At 37.6% G+C, this 15354-nt stretch overlaps 2 protein-coding genes across 6 annotated transcripts; one reads left to right on the top strand and one right to left on the bottom strand.

Moving 5' to 3' along the window:
• The first annotated feature begins 675 nt into the window (after window positions 1–675).
• On the top strand, window positions 676–9267 carry LOC102577704 (AML1). 4 transcript variants are annotated; one of them, XM_006355525.2, is made up of 12 exons: window positions 676–712; window positions 2551–2694; window positions 2795–3261; window positions 4405–4563; window positions 4748–4864; window positions 4993–5144; window positions 6559–6650; window positions 6852–7800; window positions 7884–7968; window positions 8047–8115; window positions 8341–8520; window positions 8722–9267. In XM_006355525.2, exons 2-12 carry the CDS (start codon window positions 2562–2564, stop codon window positions 8845–8847), a joined length of 2529 nt encoding a protein of 842 aa, XP_006355587.1. In that variant the 5' UTR covers window positions 676–712; window positions 2551–2561; the 3' UTR covers window positions 8848–9267.
• An 828-nt stretch (window positions 9268–10095) lies between these two features.
• LOC102588382 (phytochrome E) lies at window positions 10096–15343 on the bottom strand. 2 transcript variants are annotated; one of them, XM_006355528.1, is made up of 4 exons: window positions 13171–15343; window positions 11898–12699; window positions 11020–11313; window positions 10096–10629 (listed from the first exon to the last, which is right to left on the bottom strand). In XM_006355528.1, exons 1-4 carry the CDS (start codon window positions 15230–15232, stop codon window positions 10380–10382), a joined length of 3408 nt encoding a protein of 1135 aa, XP_006355590.1. In that variant the 5' UTR covers window positions 15233–15343; the 3' UTR covers window positions 10096–10379. The 2 variants fall into 2 exon arrangements, with proteins under 2 accessions (XP_006355590.1, XP_006355589.1); XM_006355527.1 differs by having other exon boundaries at window positions 11020–11316.
• Window positions 15344–15354: the final 11 nt, after the last annotated feature.

Consider the following 15354-nt stretch of genomic DNA (forward strand, 5'->3'; position numbering starts at 1 on the left):
TTTGCTTGGGCATTATGTGTTCATCACTAAGATATAATTTTCTATATAAGAATTGTATGGTGTGCTTATAACTAATGAATTTCTTAACAAATACGAAAAGATAAATCATAAATTATTTAAAATAATATAATAAATTAGGAATATGTATTTACATCATATCGTAATGATATCTAAATTAAAAAAATCTAATCAAAACCTAGATTAAAAAAATAGTGATGTCATTGAAAAAATGTACTTAATTAAAACCTAAGGTAAGAAACATTATAATTAATTCCTTATAAATACATTTTTAAACATAATTACATCCTCATCTTTTTCTTGTTTTTTTCAACAGTGTGGTTTCTTTATCACATTTTTAAAAATACAATTAAATTAAGTTGAATTAAATACTCCCAACTATTTTATCCTAATACTTTTTTTTATACCTGCCATAACTCGTTTAGCACCCCACCCCCCGCGCTACCCCACTACCCCCATCACATGTTTCCTCAATCATTCTCTTTCTTAATTCACTTTCCTTTCCTCCAATCATATCATTCAGTTTTTTTTTTTTTAGATAATATTATATATTTATTTATATTATTATACTATACAGTTTTTAAATAATATTATGTATTTATTTATATTGTTATACTATACAGTATATATAAATAAGTCCTATACCATATGAAAATAGAAAAAAAGAAAAACATTTCTCTTTCTGCACGTCTCTGTAAGTGTGTATTCATCTCATTTTTTTTTCTTTCTTCCTTTTTTCTCCATTTGGTGTTATGCTCGATCGTGTCCACTTTTTATGGGCTTATGTTCTGGTAAATTTTAGATTTTTTTTTACTCTCTTTTCCTTTTTTCTTTTAGAGTGGTTGATTTTGGTAATACTGTTGTTGTTGAGGTTCTTTCTTTTGTTTTACTTTGTGGGTTTGTGTTGAAATTGAAGTCTGTGAAGTTATTTTCTTGAGGATGTTTTTGGTTTGTTTGGTTTTAGCCTAGTTTTATAGGTTTTAACTTGTGTGAGTTTGCTGAGTGTTTCTTGCATGACGTTTTTTTTTTGTTTGTTGATGTTTATTTGTTGTGTGCTGATATTGGGTTTTGAGAAAGTTGGGAACTTTAACTTCATTTAAGTGGTTTTGTAATGGAGTAAAGAAACGATCTTTAACTCATACCTCTAGAATTGGAATTTGTTGTTTTAGGTGCTTGTTGAGTAATGAGGTTTTTTTCTTTCTGAGGGAACACTTTTTTTTGTTTGTTGATGTTTATTTGTTGTGTGCTGGTATTGGGTTTTGAGAAAGTTGGGAACTTTTACTTCATTTAGGTGGTTTGTAATGGAGTAAAGAAACGATCTTTAATCTCACACCTCTAGAATTGGAATTTGTTGTTTTATGTGCTTGTTGAGTAATGATTTCTTCTGTCAGTCTTTGTAGGGTTAAGGTCCGCCTCAGACCCCACTTGTGGTTGTTGTTGTACTTTTAATGTCCAAAATTAGAGCTTTGGTGAGTGGTTGTGCTGGTTTTGTTTTGAGATGAATGAATTTGTCCATCAACTGATGATGGTCTAAATTCTTCTGTCTCATTGTTTATTGCTCAACTTTTATGCTCAGTTATCTGGGAAGATGTTTAGTAAGATTGGGAAGAATAGATGTTTGCTGAGTAGCCTGATCGGTATCTTGGCCTCATTTAATTATTACCAAGGTAGAAACAAGGAGTCAGGTCTCTATTAGGAATTGAAAGTTGCTTTTGAAAAAAAGCCTAGTTCTTTAATTAAAGTTGGTGTCTTTGGGGGCTCTCCACGAGGTAGGGTTAGGGCTTGCGTACACTCTACACTCCCCAGATCCCACTTGTGGGATTACACTAGGTAAGTTGTTGTTGTTGTCTTTGGGGGCATCTTGTGGTTCTAGAATTTTGAGGAGAAGCATCTTGCACCAAGTTGAAATAATTGACTGATTGGTGTAGCTGTGGACCCAAAGATGACTATCATCTGTTTGCAAGTGTACAGCTTTACCCATAATTTAAGAAGTTGAAAGCTGAAACAGGAGCAAGAGAGGTTTAGAATTTTTATTATGCAGTTATCTTTGCTCTCTATTAGAGCTGGTAAAGAGCTCTTAATGTTGTATCAACTAGCATTCCCAGCCTGTATATCACACCTGTTTGGTTGTAATTTTTTTTGTTAAATGCTCTCTGGTTTCTTTAGCTAATGTATATGAATGCAAACTATGAAACCCCCCAATTCATCAGAAAGAAAATGAATAATGCAGAATAAAATCACATAGCAAATGTGAAGGTGATAGGAGAGACTCAACCCCAGATGTTCCTTGCAATCACGTAATGTTGACAATATCACTTGAGAATATACGCTAGTTTGTTTTAGGTAGCTTGTGTGCACTTGATCTTAGCTGGATTGCTTACCGATTTGTTAAGTTGGCTTTTTCTAGATTTTATTTTAAATGTAAAAGGCAGCATTGCATGGACAAGTGTTTTCAACTGTGCAATGGTCCCTGGAGATTCTCCAGGAATGATACTGTATTTATTAACTGGCCCTAATTATGCTGCATGACAGATCTTCTGAAGATGCCAATTATAAATGTATCTAAAGAAAAGGGAAGAACACCATGGGAGATTCGTCCAGGATCTAATTCCGTCCTTATCACTAATGACGCTTCTCTTTTCACAAGCTCAGTGCCTGTTCTTCAACATGAGAAGCGTATGAATACATTGATGAGTCTTGTACTCATACTGCATTTGTCCATTTTCTTTTAGAAAATCCCACATCTTCTTAATGTCTTTGAAATTCTTGGATGTAGTGAAAGTAAGTGACGGCGACCATGGCCATCAATCTGTTGATGATGCATCACCAAGCTTGAAGATAATTCACCCGGATGTAGAGGTTGATGTGCTGCTGGATGATGGTGAAAATCGTGCAATTGGAAGCTTGCTTCCTGATGACGAGGATGAACTTTTAGCTGGGATAATGGATGGGTTTGACCCTAGTCAGTTTCCCAACCACACAGATGACTTGGAAGAGTATGATATTTTTGGAAGTGGAGGAGGCTTAGAGTTGGAGTTTGATGGTCAGGAACACTTAAACCTGGGTATATCGAGAGTAAGTCTGGCTGATCCAGATAGCAATGGAGCTGCTATTTATGGACTTTCAAATGGTGGGGGTGCGGTTACCGGAGAACATCCACTTGGAGAGCACCCTTCAAGAACATTATTTGTTCGCAACATAAATAGCAATGTTGAGGATTCTGAGCTAAGAACTCTCTTTGAGGTTAGTTGCTTTACACTGGATAACTATGATCTTTGTAATTTCACGTGACCCTCTTTTCCAGTTTGTCAGTGCTCATTCCTAATGTGTTCCCTGCATATGTATAACTAGTTTTCATGAACGTGTGTTGCATGTTGATCTTCAATCTTTACCTAAAGTTTGTACTACAAAATAGTTAACCAGAAAGATCTTTAATTGAAAGCTATATCACTTGAGGAAATATTTGTGGTTACCAAAACAAGAAGAGCTGTTCAATTATTTTTTCTAAGTCAATTTGAATTAGTTCCAATAGGTGAATTTGGGTTTGTTTTATTTTCTTTAAAGGGTGAATGTAGAAATAGAATCACACTATGTGGAAATGATATTGAATTTATTAATATAATTTGCATGAGTTTTGCATGGCCCTCATGTTAACTAAACAATCAAGGTGTTAGACTGTATGGATGAATGATAATTCAACTTTAGCCTTAGAACCTTCCCACTTTTAGTGTAGTATATGATATGATGGTAATATAATATAATATAATTTGATGCTTTGTCTAGTTAGGGATGGGTTCTGCTTGTCAGTTTAATAATTGGTCTAGAACCATATTGCTTCCCGGTCTTCTTTTTTGAAATGCTGGATGAATATTTATGTAGAAAGATTTCTTTTCTGTAAACAATTCGCGAGGGTATTAGTAGTTGAAAAGAAGAAGCTAATGGGTTTGTCTTTTGCAATTTCTGGAGGCTTCATCCCGATCCCAAAGCTTTTGTATTTCTTTAATCTTGATCAGTTGAACTGACTAAGGTTCTACTTTTTCCTTTTGGTACAAAACAATGATGTTCTGCTTATTGTGAGTTTATCTTGTACTGATAGTATTACCTTAGTCGAGTAAATTCACTGGGTATCTGTGTTCATGAGATGCTTCATTGGTTATGGAAACCTGTTAATCTTATTATTCTATTGTTGCATGAGATGCAAATTAAGCTGAGCATGGAAAATGTCAAAGCACTGGGCTAGGTGTTTGTAATATCGCATTTGAGTCTAATGGTTGCTTGACAGACAAGAATGTATTGTAAAGTTGTTGATTTATAAGGTGTTTTTTTCTCCTTGTAATCATTTTCAGTTTTTAACATGCCGCTCTTTTTCTTTTCTCTTATAATTAGCAATATGGTGATATCCGAACTCTCTATACTGCCTGTAAGCATAGGGGCTTTGTCATGATATCATACTTCGATATTCGTGCTGCTCGAACTGCAATGCGAGCATTGCAAAATAAGCCACTGCGAAGGAGAAAACTAGACATACATTTCTCAATCCCTAAGGTACTTCTTCGTCTGCTACTTTGAATGGTTTTACACAATTACATTGTATGCTATTTTTTTTGAAAATTAAAAAATAAAAATTGAAAATTATTACATAGTATGCTATTTATTTGTTTTGTTTCCTGGCTAACCTCCTCTCCTTGTCCTGTTATTCTTCTCTCTGCCCCTCAATGTATTATATCAGGACAACCCCTCTGACAAAGATGTAAATCAAGGAACTCTTGTGGTTTTTAATCTAGATCCATCTGTATCAAATGATGACCTCCGCAAAGTATTTGGGCCTTATGGTGAGATCAAAGAGGTCAGAGACTCGATTAGTCAAACCATTTGTTTCCCATTTTACTCCATCTATTCATTTTCCCTCGTGTGCTTCCTCAAGGAGCTAGTTTATGTTGAGTACATATGACATCCCACTTTCTCGAATTGCAGATAAGGGAAACACCACACAAGAGGCACCATAAGTTTATCGAATATTACGATGTCAGAGCTGCAGAAGCTGCCCTTAGGTCCTTAAATAAGAGTGCCATAGCTGGCAAGCGGATAAAGCTTGAACCAAGCCGCCCTGGAGGAGCTAGACGAAAGTGAGTAATTCACTTTAACTTTTTTCTTGATAAAAAAAGAAAAACTAGCACTTTCGGAGCTTATGGTAGTCCTTTGTTTCTGAATCATGAGCTTCGCTACCATTTTGCTGTTACAGTAACTAGAACAATTACATTTGATTTAGACCTCCCCCCTAGGAGCCACTGTCGGAAGTGTGGCAATGTTTTGTTTTTTCCTTCCTTTTGTTTTCTTTCAGTTTTGCTGAATTAGATTACAGAATGGTGATCGACCAGCAAGCTCTCCCAATCTTCCCACACCCTTATGCAAGGAAAAAGGAAATTACTTGAGCCCTCAATTGATGAGGAAAACAATGGAGATTCTGTATCACTTAAGAAGTATGCCTTTAGAGCGTTGGTTTGTGAAGGAGTTAGTCGTCTGTATTACCTTGATCTGAGTGGCAAACACTAGACAAATCTTCTGCTGTGTATACACCTTTTCCAGGCGTCTCCACTATTTTGATTGAGCAGGAATGACTTGAGAGGCTTACCTTTTGTTTGAAAGGAATTGGAAAAAAATACTTAGACAATTGACTAATATAGAAATCTGGGATTCTGATAAATCTTTTTACAGTTGCTTGAGGTCTGGATACTATTGTAAGAAACGTTATGTCGAATAACTCCTTTATGGTCTAGCACCTGTGATATTTTATCTATAGGAAAAGGATAAGTTAATATTGTTGCTGGGTGGGTGTAGGTCTGTGGATATTCCAGTGGCACAATTTTAATAAAACAATGTTGTCGGGAATGAGAGAGTGGTATGTGAGTTTTAAGATTTACACGAGATCATCTCAAAAATGCCAAAGGCCAAAGATTTGAGCCTTGAAGGATTAGGCAATGGAAGGAATTAGTACTATTGCATCCATCTACTCTCTTGTGACAAGTTCTTACTTGGTGTGTGTGTGTGTGTATATGTTCTCTACTGTAGAGAGAAATGAGGAAAGTAAAAGTAGTTTATACATCTGAAAGTACGTGTAATCACATGAACGACTTAAAATGGCATGATGTTGTCCCTTTGCACTCCTTTTTTTCTTCGGTTTAAACCATGTTTATTTGTATTACTGAGATTCTTGAGCTTCTTAAGTGGGCTACACATCAGGTGCTTCTCCTTCCTCCTGGACGCTTCTGCTCTTTATATACCCTTGAGCTTGAGCTCTCATGAACATGCCGTCATACTATATCATTTTCATATCAACTAAATTCTAGATCTTGTTGATGTTCATAATGAGTCTCTTTTTGTTGGATGTTCCTTCAAGTTAGTTTACCTTAGCCACAAATTCAAGGTTGCATTATTTAATATGTTTCTGTTTTTGCGCTGTTACATATTTGGGTTCAGTTTCTTGAATCTTGATTTTTGATCTTGGCATTCTTTTTTTTCCCCCCTGTGTTGCACTTGTAGTCTTGTATTGCAATCATCTCAAGAACCTGAACAAGATGATTCTTGGACTTTTCGGCATCCATTGGGTTCCTCAATTGGTAATTCCTCCCCGGGTAAGTTTACTGAGGGTTTCGACTTCTTTGTATTGCTGAGACAATTGACGGTCTTTTTTTCCTTCTGTTTGTGCCTCTGTCTTTATTTTTTAAATTTGGGTCGGTACAAAAGAGGGGGGGGGGGTGTACTTGATTAATTGAAACTTCTTTGATTGCAGCTACACTATCTGATAGTATGGGTATTGCTTATATTTCTGTCAGGTAATTGGCCACAATTTGGCAGCCCTATAGAGCATGGCTCCACGCAAAGTCCTGGCACTTCACCAGGCTTTAGATCCCTGAGTCCCACCATTGCCAATAATCTACATGGGTTAGCTTCAATTTTGCATTCTCGTGCATCAAATACCTTGACGGTAGCACCTATTGGTAATGCTCGCACAATGAGCGGTCATGCAGATTTCCCTATTGGTTCAAACCATGGTGTTCCCTTCGCTCAGTCTAATTCTTTCCCTGAGCCTAAAATAAGCCAGTTTGGTGGAACAGTGTCCTCTTTTGGTGCTTCAAGTACAAATGGTTCTGCTGTTGAAACACTCTCAGGACCACAGTTTCTCTGGGGCAGTCCAAAGTTGCAGTCTCAACAGAGTAATTCTTCAGCCCGGAAAACTGAGTCTTTGGGGAATGCTTTTTCATTTGGTGGTCAGGGCGATAGGTTTTCCTTGTCAAATCATCAAAAATCTTTCCTCAATTCATCTCAGCACCATCATCACCACCTTCATCATGTTGGATCTGCTCCATCTGGTCTTCCCCTTGATAGGCACTTTGGTTTTTACCCAGACTCATCAATCTTGAGCCCAGGTTTTAGGGGCATGGGTATAGGTCCTCGTGATGGAAGTTTGATGGTTAACTATGGTTCTCGTACTACTTTGAATGCTGGTGTTGCTGTTCCAAGGAATATGTCGGACAATGCTTCTCCTAGATTTGGCATGATGTCTTCCCAAAAACTTGGTCCATTGTTCCTTGGTAATGGTCATTTCCCAGGACATGCAGCTACTAGCTTTGAGGGGCTGACTGAACGCAGTCGCACTCGACGTGTTGACAATAATAATGGGAACCAGATGGACAACAAGAAGCTGTTTCAACTTGATTTGGATAAGATTAGATGTGGTGAAGATACTCGGACTACTTTGATGATTAAAAATATTCCTAACAAGTAATAGCAACTTCTCAATGCTTGTACCTTGTTAAGTATGGCCTATTTTAGTATGGGTGACAGTTGATCTTGTCTTCCTCCAGGTACACCTCCAAGATGCTTTTAGCTGCTATTGACGAACAACATAAAGGCACTTTTGATTTTCTGTATCTGCCCATCGATTTCAAGGTAATCCTATAGTAGTTAGGATTATGTGGTTTCCTTTTTGTTTCTCAAAGTCTGATGGAAATCCTTGTTTGCGAGCAGAACAAATGCAATGTGGGATATGCCTTTATCAACATGTTGTCTCCATCACTCATTATCCCATTTTATGAGGTTTGTTTTTGTCTATTCTGTTAAATGTATTGTATTACTTTCTTTTCCTAAAGTGATTGGGCTATGAGCTTTGAAGCTATGTCTCTCCTTGTTGTATAATAGTTCCTGCCTTCCTGGTTATATATAAAGGTTGCTATGCCTTCTTAATTATCTCTTCCTTCTATTGTTTTTGCACTCTTGAACTTTTGAAGCAAAAGTGTGGTGCTGAGTATTTACTTTGTGCAGGCATTTAATGGAAAGAAGTGGGAGAAATTCAATAGTGAGAAAGTTGCTGCTTTGGCTTATGCTCGGATTCAGGGAAAGACGGCCCTTGTTGCCCACTTCCAGAATTCAAGTTTGATGAATGAAGATAAGCGATGTAGGCCAATCCTTTTCCACTCAGAAAGTTCAGAATTGGGGGATCAGGTAATATAGACCATCTTGTTAAGAATTAAGCATGCAAAATGTAACTACTGTTATGTCGTGCATTGCGATCCAGCTAGCTTTGATTTTTTTCTCCTAGTTTTCAGGCTATATGATTGGATTTTTTTGTTGAGATGATAACATTGAAACTGCATCTTTTTCATCACAACATAATTGTATCTTAAGATGAAAACTTGCCTGCAGATTGTTCAGGAACATCTTTCATCAGGCTGCTTACATATTCAAGTCTGCCAGTCAAACGAGTCAGACATCCTGGGGTCACAAGGCAGCCCACCTGAGGATCCAGTTGACGAATTGGAGAATAGCTAGCAGTAGCATTGGAATTTATTTTTTTTGCTCGCGGCTTTAAGAGTGCAGCTGGCTAGTACAAGTGTGAGATACATGTGCAGAGTAGCATGATTTAAGGCACAGAATAGAAGTATGAAGATCTTTGTATTATAATGAGTAGGTGTTTTTGGTTAAAAATCTCTAAGAGGAAGAGGGTTCTGTTAGACTTAAGTACATCAAGCATCTGTGTAGGTTCATGTTGTAATCCTATGGCAAGTTGAAATGGCAAATGCTATCTCAACATGGCATGCAAGGTTATAGTTTTGTAACATTGTTTTGGTGGTTAGAGTGAAGAGGGGATGCTTGAAATTTGTAAAGTGGGAAGGAAAGCTGGCTGTTGTTTTGTATCAAACAAGCATTTTGGTATTTATATTGAACTTGCTAGAAAATTGCATAACAAAATTGCTTGTTTCATTTTTACTTTTCATCTCATTCAACTTTTCAAATTAACTCCTCTCTTCTAAGTTTGCCTTTGTTTATGTTTTCTTTTCCAAGGGGAGAATTATGTGAAGTTATTGAATAGAGGATGCCACAGAATTATGCTAATGGCTATTGTTATTCCTTATTGTCGTAATGTTTTCTCTATTAACTTGCTATGCCCTTTTTTGTAGTTAGTCTGTTACTTGAGCCGAGAGTCTTTCTAGATGGAGACAACTTTTCTACCTCCTCAAATTAGGGTAGGGTTTACGTGCATGCTACCCTGCAGATTATTCTAGAAGCTTGGATGGAAAACCTAGAAAAACATATGAAATAATGTTAAGCTCCTTGCATTCACGTTAAGATTGTGAATAATAATACATGTGCTTGTAGATGATTATAGCAGATTATTCAATGAATTAATTGAGATGCATGCATACGTATCTGACCAGTGCGATTTTGATGAGATATAGTACATTAAATTTCCAATACGTAACTGACGCATAGGATGTCCAGTGGAGTAGTAAAGAAGCGCATGTAGACATTACAATCCCCATACATAGCTTGCCTCAGACACCATGATTATATTATTATACAAAAGTACATGAATTTCTGCAAAATTACTCAAGTTTTTGTTGATACTCTCCCTGTTCACTTTCACTTGTCCATTTTAGGCTTTTGCACCCCTTTCAAGAAACAATGATCAATATGCATACTTTAACCACAATCCCACATTAATTGATATTTAGTCTTAGGTCTTAAAAATGATTTGGGGAATATTTGTTCAATTCATTCAAATGAATGGAACTCTTCTAACCAGCATAACACTGTTGGATCATTTTATTTGAGAAGATAGTTATACAGTGTTCTGATACAAACAATATACAACATCCACATGAAAATAAATCCTATACTGCTGATAATAATAATTATGTACAAGGTAGGAGATTCACAATCAACTCCAAGGCTTCATAGGCTCTAGAAATACCAGATATATTCTTATTACAGAAAAAGAGATTTACCTGAAGTGCAAAGAAGAGCTAAAGGTACTTTGAGATAGGACACTCTGCCTGCATCCAAATTTGGACCATGTTTGTCTAGATTTCCATTTCTTGAGTTGCTTCCAATTTCGGACCATGTTGTGTAGGTTTCGATGTTTGGAGTTCCACGTCGATTAGGAAATAACATTTGTCTTCCTCTCTGACATAACGGACATGTCCATTCATTACATTGAGAAGTTTCTGGGAAACATTTAACGCGATTCCTTCTTGTGTTGTCCATCTATTTCTTTCTCCAGACATGTCATCAATTAGAGCAGCAGGTAGTCCTTGGCCAGGGTGAGTCATTCTAGCAAATAAAGTGTGTTTAATTTCACATAAACATTTATCAATAGAAGTAATTACCATATACATTTAATTATTGAAAGGCTATGCAAGGTGGTTTAGCTGATTATGACAAAGATGTTTACAGTTACAAAGTAAGACAACTGACAAAGTTCTTCCTGATTTTCTACTCCTCACTTCAAAAATTCAAAGTGAGCGTTTGATAAAAAAACAAATTCAGCTAAATGAATGAAGCACCATAATATTTCCTATGATTAGATTAAACTCCGCGAAGCACTTCAACTGATTAGGCGTTATACATTGCACGGTTGCATGAAAACAGATACCAGATAAAATGGGTAAGCTCATGTACTTATGTAGCAAACCATCAATAGATAAATAGCACTGAAGTAACCTGAACTGGAGGTGGATTAATTCATTTCCATCTTGTATAAGTTTCAAGCCAGGTAACACCTTGATTTCCACCCAACCATCCGGAGAAGGGGCATGGTGCACTACACTAAGCAAGAAATCTGACAGAACACGCTGAAGCTTAATTTGATCACCATATAGAGGAAGAGTTTTGATGTGGTCAGGGATATCATGCAGCAGCTGTAAGTTCTTTTCTTTCAAGAAAATCATTACTTGACTCACAATAGCATCCACAACATTTCCTAGAACGAATTCCTCCATGTTTAGCTCCACTTTGCTGCTAGAACCAGGAGAAAGTAATGTGCATTTAGCAGACCTTTCAGCCATAGAGAAACAACAGAAAGAGAAACAAAGAAGCAAGTATCAACATACATATATTATGGTAGCTTATTGTTGCACTAGCAAATAAAAAGAGACGTTTACAGTAGATTTTAGAAGAAGACTATAAGCTTTTAATGTGTTTGCAGTCTTTTGGGTACTTCTCTCTCTTTTTCTTTGGTGCTCCTGTAAACTGATTCAACTCCTTTGGAAAGCCGTTTCTAGTGAAATTAACAGTTAATGAGTACCAGCTACTCGAGATCGGGATGCAGTGTCCAATCTACACAAATTAATGTAAGCCGCAATAAGGGAAGAGTTGCTGTAAAGGAAAGAACAGTGGTAAGTGGTAACTGCTTCTTTGTAACCACTGGATGAACAACCCATTTAGAAGGTCTTCGAAGAACAGATAATAGAAATGGTTCTCTGAGATCATATATGATATTTTCTCCATCATAAAGTGACAACTAGTTGAGGTGGAAAATTGAAAAAACATAAGAAAGATAAAGAGTCATTTTAATCAAGTTCATATAGAAGAAGCATTACCCGTCCTCTATACCTCCAAAATCCATATTGTCAATAACAGACAGTATCTGTTTCTCACATGCTTCACTTGTCTCCAGAAGCTGTTTCTGATTATCTGAAACACCGGTTGCTTCAAGGAGTTTATGGGTAAACTGGATTCCATTCAGTGGATTTTTCATCTGCTGTAGTACGTAAGCATATTCTTTAAATTTCGAAAGGGAATCTTTATAGTCTTGTCTCTGATCTGACGCCTCTGGGTCAACCGTCGTAGGCTGCAGGAAGCAGAAACACCCACATATATTCCCATGCTCATCAGTTCTCTTGTTTGCTGTTAGGAACACTTCCACAAACTCTCCTGTCCTATTAAAAAAGCCAAATGGAAGCTTTTTGGTTTCATGACCACTAATTGCTTGGTAGAAAAGAATCATAAATTTTGTAAGGGCATCTTGTCCCGTAAGACGACAAAGACCACCAAAAACTTCACCGGGAAGAGTCCTCCCCATGACCTCATATTTTGTCCAACCAGTCAATCTTTCCATTGCTGCATTCCACTCCGAACAACAAGCATTTTCATCAGAAGCAAATATTGGTGGAATCAATGGACTAAGACTTTGTACAATAGCCTCATAATCTCCTCGCAACTGAATGAATTTATCCATGACAGATTTCTCAGGAGTGACATCTTGAGCCACAAAGCACACACCAACAACACCATTTTTGTGGTCCCGGCTTGTGCAGGTATTGGTCACAAGGTATATAACTGATCCTGGTGGATTTTTCCCAAACCTTCGCAATTTTATTTCCACATTTTTTTCCTCCTCACCTGAATCACAAGTTACAAAGATAGAGAGAGGGTGGGGAGTGAGAACAAGCTGGGGAATGTTAGTGTAAACTTCTGTGCTCAGGCTGTCAGTCAATTTTGACTTACCCAGAAGAGGAAAAATATCTATTTTAACTAAAAGAGTGCACTGAAAGAGCAACCCAAGTCTACTATGCAGTGGAGATGACTGACTAGTCAATGCTGAAAGCATAATATCGCCCCAAGTAATGCAGGTAACTATGCATATATTACAACAAACAAGATGAAAGGCCAATTGAATAAGTGTAGGTAGCCAATTCTCTTACCAGTAGGCCTGAATTTCAAATCTAAGAAGATACGCTATCATGTATGACTGCAACGCATAAAGAATGAAGATAAAATAACGCAATGAACAGATAGATAGAATTATAGCCATGCAGTATTAAGGACGTATCCAAATTTTAATGATTGCTATTAAGTCAAAATAAGAAGTACCTAACAGAGCTCTATGTAGAACGTTTTCAACAGTTCCACATGAATCTTCATGAGTAATATCATTAATGAGAGACATTCCAACAGCTTCACTAGCATGCAACCCTGTTAAGTCAGCAATCTTCTCATTCCATCCATTTATTAAGCCAGATGGATCAACTCCAAAAATTGGAGCAGTGGCTGTCTCAATCAATCTAACCATTTCCATTGCCACAGAACTAAGCTCATCCATGCTTGGCCCATCAGCATCATTCTGTTGAGAAGTAGTCAAAGTTTTTAGAGAGCTGTTTTCATTCTCTTGGATTGATTCTCTCATTATGATTTGTAGAGAATGAATGGCATTAATCTCCGGAATCTCCCATGGCAAACTTCTGCTTTTAACCACTTCAAGAAAGGCATTAAATGAAGATCGTGGGTGCATTTTTCCTCCATCATCTTTATCATCTGGATGATGCTTAGCACCTCCCCACTTGACTTCCTTAGCTGTGTGAGACCTGAACCAGAATAGAAAATCCTTGGAAGTAATTCTCGCAGTAGCCATGCCACAAACAGAATCTCCCAGTAAAGCCGCACCAGGATAACCAGCATCTGCAAGACAGTCGGTACTTAAACCTGTAGAGTCCTTATGAGCAACTAGTAACCACTGTGCAATATCTTTAACTTGTGCTTCAGTTGGTGTCACCCCAAGCAACCAACATTTTCCACCAGAATAAAGTGCAGCTCCATCACACTTCACAAGGTCCATAATACTAGGGGATTGTGTTACAACGCCAAATGGAACATCTCGAAGAAGCATGTCACATAGTAAGGTCTGCATTTGGAGAGTTTTCTTCTCTGCCAACTGTGATGCCAATTGAAGCTCCATATTAAGCTGCAAGCCAAATGCCTGTGTGAAGAATTCGCATGCATATCGAAGTGGGAAAGGCACATACCGAGGAGAAGTGTGATGACAGACAATCAAACCCCAAAGCTTCATTGAATCACCGCTATTGATAAGAACTGCCATCACCAACGACGATATAGATCCCATGTTGGCCATATACTTGCTATGGCATTCATGAGGTGATCTAAGAGTCGAATTAACCAAGCAGATAGGCTGCTTTAGTTCTTCACTCTGAACAACCTTAACAGGCTGCGCATTACAATCACATATCATCCTAACTCTGTTCTGTTTAAACAAGAAGCGAGCAGCTTGTGGGATATCTGTTGCAGGATAATGCAAACCCAAATAAGGTTCCAAGTCTGATCTCCTAATCTCAGACACAATTTCACCATGATTATCATCATGGAACTTATAGACCATTACCCTATCATATCCAGTCAGCTTCTGCACATCTTCCACAGCTGTATCACATAGAACCCCTATATCTCCACCAGGGAGTGACTGCAACCTAGATATTGACCGTACCGCCAGTTTTTGTGACTGCACTGCCCCAGCAAGCAGCAATGCAGGATCACTAGAATTAGCAGGTTCCAAATCAATCACAATGCCCACATCAATCCTGTGAAGTATAGCATAAAAGGGCTTATGGGTAGTCCTAGAATGAACCCATATAGGGTTCAACAAAGAAATTTCCCTAGAAGCCATAACTTTAGCCAATGAATCCCCTGAAGAAGGGGTAAAAAGGGTTCTAGCATCAACACCAATCAGACCTAATTTCATCTTTGTAGGGTTAAACCCCAACATATCAAAGCAATTCTCACTGTAACCTATAATCTTGAAAGTGGGTTCCTCAATAGCAACCATACAACCAAATGGTTGAACAAGCCCACCCCTCTGAATTCTTGAAAGATAAGAAGTGATTTCTTCTTCATTAGTTTCCTGTGGTGGATAAGGAACTGATTTTGAATAATCAAAAGACTTACCAGAGACACTAGACTGCTCAAACTCAGCCATTAACTTTGCATCAGCATTATACTGAGCCAGGGCAGCCTTACTGGCGTTATTCTTCATGTTACTAGCAGCAGAAGAAGTAGAAAAGCCGGAATCTTTGTTGTTGTTTTGGTTATTCTGGTTCATGGATGTTCTTCCCCCTCTTCTGTTTTTACTACTCTGTGACTCCATTTAATGGGTTCTTGAAAATGGTTTATTCTTAGAGAAAACTCAGGTACAAAGAGAAGCTGGAATTCTATCATGACTGTACTTGATTCTTCTGCTTGAGCCCTCCTTGTAGCTCCACACTGCCC

This window comes from Solanum tuberosum, unplaced genomic scaffold (assembly GCF_000226075.1).
Source record: "Solanum tuberosum cultivar DM 1-3 516 R44 unplaced genomic scaffold, SolTub_3.0 scf00204, whole genome shotgun sequence".
NCBI classification, from domain to species: Eukaryota; Viridiplantae; Streptophyta; class Magnoliopsida; order Solanales; family Solanaceae; genus Solanum; species Solanum tuberosum.

Excerpts from the sequence above, each read along its gene's own strand:
- LOC102577704 (XM_006355522.2), top strand. Across the intron at positions 4,564-4,747 it reads TACATTTCTCAATCCCTAAG|GACAACCCCTCTGACAAAGA; the intron begins GTACTTCTTCGT and ends GTATTATATCAG. Across the intron at positions 8,521-8,721 it reads GTTCAGAATTGGGGGATCAG|ATTGTTCAGGAACATCTTTC; the intron begins GTAATATAGACC and ends ACTTGCCTGCAG.
- LOC102588382 (XM_006355527.1), bottom strand. The coding sequence starts at position 15,232 with ATGGAGTCACAGAGTAGTAAAAACAGAAGAGGGGGAAGAACATCCATG. Across the intron at positions 12,700-13,170 it reads TCTACATAGAGCTCTGTTAG|GTGAGGAGGAAAAAAATGTG; the intron begins GTACTTCTTATT and ends CTTGTGATTCAG. Across the intron at positions 11,317-11,897 it reads TTTGGAGGTATAGAGGACGG|CAGCAAAGTGGAGCTAAACA; the intron begins GTAATGCTTCTT and ends TCCTGGTTCTAG.